This window comes from Anolis carolinensis, chromosome 5 (assembly GCF_035594765.1).
Source record: "Anolis carolinensis isolate JA03-04 chromosome 5, rAnoCar3.1.pri, whole genome shotgun sequence".
NCBI lineage: Eukaryota > Metazoa > Chordata > Lepidosauria > Squamata > Dactyloidae > Anolis > Anolis carolinensis.
Window position 1 is genome coordinate 102,912,879 of NC_085845.1, and position 7,780 is coordinate 102,920,658.

At 39.7% G+C, this 7,780-nt stretch overlaps 1 protein-coding gene across 3 annotated transcripts in view; it reads left to right on the forward strand.

The window, feature by feature from the left end:
• The window catches only part of htt (huntingtin), a 122,611-nt gene extending 119,670 nt beyond the window's left edge, over nucleotides 1-2,941 (forward strand). For all 3 annotated transcript variants that reach the window (XM_062982049.1, XM_062982050.1, XM_062982051.1), the window contains one exon: nucleotides 1,185-2,941. In XM_062982049.1, coding sequence (XP_062838119.1) covers nucleotides 1,185-1,398 — 214 coding nt within the window. In that variant the 3' untranslated portion in view covers nucleotides 1,399-2,941. The remainder of the gene's footprint in view (nucleotides 1-1,184) is intronic.
• Nucleotides 2,942-7,780: the final 4,839 nt, after the last annotated feature.

The following is a 7,780-nucleotide window of genomic DNA, read 5'->3' on the forward strand; positions in this document are numbered from 1 at the left end:
GAGCCCTTAAAGGTGGCCATGTAGCTATGTGAAGGGTTTGTTATGGTAGCCATGGCCTGAGACTTTATAAGGCTTGTTAAAGACAACATAAAATAACAAATGTGGGTTTTTTAAAACTCACTAATACAGGTTAGGGCTTAAAGATCTCCCATATTTCGAAGGGGTATTAAAATGAACCTTCTCTTTGCTCCCTGAACTAGAGTCTGAAAAGTACCCATCAAACAACTGTTACACAGGTGAAGCACAAGTGTGTTGCAAAGGGATGGTGAAATGTACCAGCCTCCTCATGAATTGGTAGTGTGGGGAGGCTCAGTATAATACTATGTGTGCATAGCAGGTAAAAAATGGGAAAAGTTGAGTCTATGGTGAATATTTGCATACAAGTAAATGCGGGAAGATTTTGTGTTTCCATTAAGACAAGGGGAACTCTGGTTCTGGCTTTGCCCAATAAGTCTTCTACACTGCTTTTGGCCTTAGCTGTCAACATTTGGCCTTCAGGGTACATAGTTAGCAGATTTCCTTTATTGCGTCAACTTTTCATGTTTGTATATTTTTACAATATAAAGTGAGATAGATAGATTGATTGATTGATTGATTTGTAGGGTTCCAGGGGTGCATGTATGCATGCATGCATGCATGCCCAGACATCATATCTGCATATATGGCTTTAGTTTGATGAATTCACAAATAGTATTGGAGCAGTTAAACTCCAAATGAATGGGGAGAAATTATGCAGCACATCCAGGGGATCAGAAGATATAAGTAAGACCACTAAGGTGAAAACTCTCTCGTAGTCATAAGGTGATAAAAATCAATTTTATCACCTTAACAAACAATTTTATTCTGTCTTGTACTAGTCTGATATTGAGTCATCAGTATTACTGAATTTGGACGTGGAATATTGATGAGGAATTTCTTTAAAATGGATCCTTGCCATCTAGTAAGAGTCATAGTGTTGCCATATTGGTTCCACCAAAGAAAAGACTATGTGGATCTGTTCATAAATACCTCCAAGAAGTGGCATTTTCTGTAAAGCTTGATGTTAGGAGTCATTACGATTATGTGTAGAATAAATGTCGTTTTTGAATCTTCATCCCTTCAGGAAGTTATATAATTTATTATCTAATTATCATTATATAAATCTTTTCAGAGTGTTTTTGTTACTTCCTTAACCCTTTTTGAAGTCTTCCACACATAATCAGCAGAATGGGAAAATCGGAACAAATTGACATCAACCTCTTCTGCTTGGTGGCGATAGACTTTTACAGACATCAGATAGATGAAGAACTGGATCGCAGAGCCTTTCAATCTGTATTTGAAGTGGTAGCTTTACCAGGAAATCCATATCATCGCCTGCTAACTTGTTTGCAGAATGTTCACAAGTTCACAGCATGTTGAAGCGGGGGCAAAGTGATTATATGAAGAAAAGGAATGTTGAAACTTCCTGTAGAGACTGAATCTGACAATGAGAATATTGAAAGATGGGACGTGTTCAGATCCCACCTTAGGATTTATACACTGCTACTTTTCCACCTTCCGCCTGCATAAACCTGAACCAACCATTGCAATGTGCATTACACAAGTAGGTGGAAAGCTAAGGGGGCCATGCTAAAAGAATGTCAATTTGTTGTAACCTTTGGGGAACCTGAGCATTAGTTGCTATATAAGATACAGATACTGAATATAAAGCAATTAGTTCATATCGGCTTATGTCATGCTGCTAACATTGAACTTGATGAATATTCCGTTCCACAATGCAAATCGCAGCCATTTAAAACCAAAATGCTTTAATTTCATATAGCTTCAGTTGTAGCATAATACTGCCCAGAGGCTCCCCCTGCCGCCCTTATGTCTCAAAAGAAAATAGACGTTAAATACACCCAGCATGTAATGTTCTGCCTGGATGTTCTCTAACGTATTGTGTTTGGGGATTGGGGGGGGGGGGGAATAAACTCATATAACCATACTTCTCTTTTTTTACCTCAAGATTTGAAACAATATATTGGGTAAAAAAAGATCTATAAATATTTCTATATCATGTATAGTATGTAAAGATGTAGAATGATGCAGCACTGGAAAGAGGCTTAAAGTATGAAACCACTCTTGTTGAATGTCTTGACACCAGAAGTCCTACTTTCGATTTCTTACTATATGTTCTTCCTCATGTATATTTTTAAAATCACTTTGGTGTACAAGTTACATTTTAAGCCCTGTAGTTAATCTTTTGTATATAACTATTTGGGAAAAAAACATGGATATATTGATTAGTTTAAGTTGATTATAAGAGGCAATTAATTTTTTGAGGATGCTTTGGTTTCACTTTGGATATTTGAATGGAAAAAAGGGACTAGCCACTGCAGTGAGCATTTTTAATTGTACCACGTTTTTAGAAAAGCAAACAAGGAACAAAACAAATATTTCCCTGCTAGGTTTTCTTATTCAAATCAATATAGTATATTTGTATTGAGGAAACAGTGCTATGCGTAAAGTTTAAGAACCAGATCTGATTCTTGTTATTCTGAAGCTAGGTGAAGTATTTGATATATAGGCAGACAAAATTCTGTGTTTTAGAACTTTGCCAATCCACATGTAGAAGACAAACAGTACCACGTCTTAAATTTCCACATGAATTGTATATTCTGGGAAGAAACTATCTACTTTACTTTTGGAGATTCAGGGGGAAGGTTCCACATTTAGATTTTCAGTAATGTTACTGTATATTTAATAGTCTTAACATTTCTTGCCAACAAAACTATAGTTTTATCTAAAGAAATATGGGATTTGCATTTGTGTATATATGTAAAATTATACATGTGACTGCATTCGATGTATACATATGTGCATATTGTATTTATTAAACTGATGGCGTTAAACTATTTCCAATTTGTATACCAGCCATTACTGCATCTGAATATAATTTGATTAAAAAGTCATTGTTCCATGTACTGTTAATATCGACTTATTAATGCAAAACCATTATGCAGTAGAAAAAGACGCTTTGGCCTCCTCTTAGTCGTAGCTCATATACTCAGCTCCCATTGATTGATTCATTGAGTCAAAGAAAAGTTCATTGAGAGGGTATGTCTGCTATTTTGCAATGATTATTATACACTGAGTTAAAAAAAATATTTTTGAGTAATCACAGAAATAGTGGGTTGCTATGAGTTTTCTGGGCTGTATGACCATGTTCCAGAAGCATTCTCTCCTGCTGTTTTGCCCACATCTATGACAGGCATCATTAGAGATTATGAGGTCTCACAACCTCTGAGGATGCCTGCCATAGATGTGGGGGAAACATCAGGAGAGAGTGCTTCTGGAATATGGCCATACAGCCCGGAGAACTCTCAGCAACCCAGTGATTCCGGCCATGAAAGCCTTTGACAACATAATTACAGTAATACATTATCCTATATTGTAATAGATTATAGTAATAGAATAGTAAAATATTTATCTCTGTGGTCTTGTAATTGGCCATTTTAGACATTTAAATTTTAGTTATAATAATTATATGTATGTGTATGTATATATACAGTAGAGCCCCGAGGCTCTGTATTACCTGAGGCGCTGCCAGGAACGCCCCTCCTTTTCACGAGAGGGAGAGGGAGGTGGAAGCGTCCCAGAAGTGGGCCACGATTATTGCTGCAGCAGCGCTCGTGGCCTACTTCCCTGGGCTGAGCCCTTGCCCCTTGGGAAGTAGCCCATGAGCGCTGCTACCCTGTTTCCCCGAAAATAAGACAGGGTCTTATATTAATTTTTGCTCCCAAAGATGCACTAGGTCTTATTTTCAGGGGATGTCTTATTTTTCCATGAAGAAGAACTCACATTTATTGTTGAACAACAAAATGAACATTTATTATATACTGTAAAGTAGTTGTCATCACAAACCAGCATAACCAGACAAACTGTGAATCCTATCAAGAATTTCTTGTTACTACCATTATTTACATGTACAACAATCTATGGTACCTCTTGCAATTTAGGTTTCACAAGGTTTCCACGCTGATTTCTCTCTATTCTAGTTTCAATGTAGTCATGAATGATGAATAATATAATATACTATAATAATAATATGATAATATAATAATAATATAATGATATACAATATATTAATGAGATAATATAGGATATAATAATAACAGAAAATGATAATAATATGGTATTAACAGGATAATATAATAATGGGATATAATAACAGAGTAGCATAATAATATAATAATAATAGGATAATATAATAGAATAATAGAATGGAATAGAATGATATAAAATATATTAATAGGATAATATAAAATGGAATATAATAATAATAACAGAATATGCTAATAATAATAAAATAATATGATAATATAATAGAATAATAGTATAGAATATAATGATATAAAATATATTAATAGGGTAATATAAAATGGAATATAATAATAACAGAATAATAATATAATAATATGAAAATATAATAGAATAATAATAGAATAATAATATAATGATATAATAATAATAATAGAATAATATGATTTAAAATATATTAATAGGATAATATAATAATGGGATATAATAATAGTAACAGAATATGATGATGATAATATGGCAATAGAATAATAGTATAAAATAATCAGTTTCATGGCATAGGAAGATGAGAGGAGAATCCCAATGCGTCCTGTACCTTTAAGGAGCGAAGCCTTGGGGAGGAGTGGAAAGCCCTCTTCCTTCCTTCCCTCCCACCCTCCCTTGCCTCCAGGAGCCAATCAGAAACCTCTGGGAAGCAAGGCAGCATGGCCAGGAGGGAGACGGAAGGAAGGAAGAAACGGCAGCAGCCACGGAAGGTTCTTCAAGCCTCGGCTGGGGGACAGGCAAGGAAAGGCAAGGCAGGGAGGGAGGGAGGCACAGAAAGCAAGCACTTTCCCTCCCTCCCTCTGGTGTATGAATGAGTGCTGCTTCTGCCCTGCAGCCATGCTTCCCAATGGAACTCTGCTGCAGCCTCAGTTGCTAGGTCTTACTTTCAGGGGAGGCCTTATATTTGGCAATCCCCCCAAACCCCTGCTAGGTCTTATTCTTTGGGGAGGTCTTATTTTCGGGGAAACACGGTAGGCAGCAGCGCTTGGGGGCTCCTTCCAAGGGGCAAGGTCTCGTCGAAGAACATCTCTCCGGATCTCCCTTGGCCAGGCCCTTGCTGGAGGAAAGAGTTTCCTTCAGCAATGGCCTGGCCAAGGAAAACCCGTGGCATGCTCTTCGTTTCTCAGAGGGACAGGAGCATGCCACGGGTTTTCCTAGGCCAGGCCATTGCTGGAGGAAACTCTTTCCTCCAGCAAGGGCCTGGCCGAGGGAGATCTGGGGAGACATCCCTCAGCGAGCAGTCACCCTATCAGAGCCGTTCAATCATCCGAGATCGAGGCCGCCCGTTTATCTTGGATAACCGGGGCTTTACTGTGTGTGTATACAGTGGGGGGGGGGGGGAGTATTTAGTCAGATACCAATTGTACAAGTTCTCCCACTTAAAAAGACGAGAGAGGCCTGTAATTGACATCATTGGTAGACCTCAACTATGAGAGACAACATGAGAAAACACATCCAGAAAATCGCATTGTCTGATTTTTCATGAATTTATTTGCAGGGCAGTGCTTGCACCTTTCCTGACCCATAAAATGACCTCAGTCTATACACAAGTCATATCAAGATCCATAATCTTGACCTTGACTCATATGTGAGGTGGACTTATACATGATGAATATATACTGTACTTTTCAAAGTCATCCATAGAATCAAAGAGTTGGAAGAGACCACAGGGGCCATCCACTCCAACCCCCTGCCACTACTCAAAGCACTCCCAACAGATGCCATGCAGCGTCTGCTTTAAAACATCCAAAGAAGGCAGCATATTCCGCTGCTGGATAGCTCTTACCATCTTAATGTTTAGGTCGAATCTCTTCCTGCCATTTGATTCCATCACTCCGCGTCCTAGTCTCCACAGCAGCAGAAAACAAGCTTGCCCCTCCTCAATATGACATCTTTTTAAATGTGGCTATCGCCTTCTCTCAGCCTTCTTTTCTACAAGTTAAAAATCCCCAGCTTCCTAAGCTTCTCCTCATAGGGCTTGGTTTCCAAACCTTTCATTCTCTGGACACTATTACAGCTTGTCATTATTCTCCCTTGAATCGTGGTACCCATAACTGGACACAGTATTCTTTCGGTTTTTCCTTAAAACTACAGATCCATTCCACATCCTCAAATTTGTAGGTAATGGAGCTCACATTGTGGAAGTAGATGGTGTAGCGGAGGTAAATGGCATTCTTATGCACATTTAACTTAGACGTATGTGTGAGTAAACACTTCAAATGCTCATAACCGACTCCCAAAACAAATAAATATGTAGTTAGTCCCTCCAAAAGTTTGATCTTTTATTTATAATTGTTTAGATTCATTTACCCCAAATATGATGTTTTAGATCAAGCATTTCCCTCAGCAAACCAAGGCAGAATTGAGGGGTAGCATGACTTCTCTGAATATAGACATTAGACTCCTATTGATGCAGGCCAAAATCCCATTGGCTTTTTTTACCACCACATTTCGTTGGCTCATGTTTAACTTGTCCATGTGGACTCCAAGATCTTTTTCACACATGCTGCTGTCGAGCCAGGTATCCCCCATACTGTATCTTTGCATTCCATTTTTTCTGCCTAAGTGGTGTATCTTGCATTTGTCCCAGGTGAACTTCATTTTGTTAGTTTCAGCCCATCTCTCTAATCTGTTAAGATCGTTTTGGATTCAGCTCCTGTTTTCTGGAGTATTAGCTATCCCTCCCAATTTGGTGTCTTCTGCAAACTTTATGATCATGCCTTCTAACCCTTCATCTAAGTCATTAATAAAGATGTTGAACAGAACCTGGCCCAGGACGGAACCCTGCTTATGACACTCCATTCGTCACTTATTTCCAGGATGAAGAGGAAGATTGGCGAGCACCCTTTGGTGCCAATTAGCTAATTACAGATCCACTTGTCTATAGTTTCGCCTAACCCACATTTGACATGTTTGTTTGCCAGAAGGGCATGGGAGACCTTGACCAGAAGTTGCCCTGTGTCATGTGATGTCTCCATGGCAGAGCCGGCCCAATGTAATTTTCAAGTGTAGGCGAACAGAATTTTGGCACTCCCCCGCCAAATCTTCGGGGTGAGAAGGGCGGGACACAAGTATGGGAAATAAATAAATAAAATCAGGACAGTAAAAAAAAACACATTCAAAAACGGGAATTCCAGACATGAAACAATCAGGGCCAGCTAACACCTCCCAACAAAGGATCCCCCCAGGCAGGAAGCACCAGGCTTTGAAGCTGCAAGGCAATTCAAAGCTAATCAAGATGGCCAACTGCAACATCCTTGCCTCAAGCAGACAGGATTTCTTTCTCCCACCCTGGACATTATTCCAAGGATATACAAACCCCACTTACCTAGTTTTCCAACAGACCTCACAACTTCTGAGGATGCCTGCCACAGATGTGGGCGAAACATCAGGAAGGCAGGCCCAGTGTGGGCCGGAAGACGGGCCCAGCACGGGCCGGAAGAAGAGGTAGACCCTCCTGGAGAGCTTGCTGGCGAGCGAGCCCATGGTCCCCGCCGGGGGGGGGGGGGGCTTGACGGCGCCCCCAGGGACCATGCGCTCCAAGCAGGGGCTTCGCTGGCCTTCATATTGGGCCAGGCCTGCTCCGTGGGACTCTATTTTGGCAATATGGAAAAACAAGGAGAAGTGATGACTATGTCTGATAAGATCCTTTATTAGCAGTGGGCAAAATGTG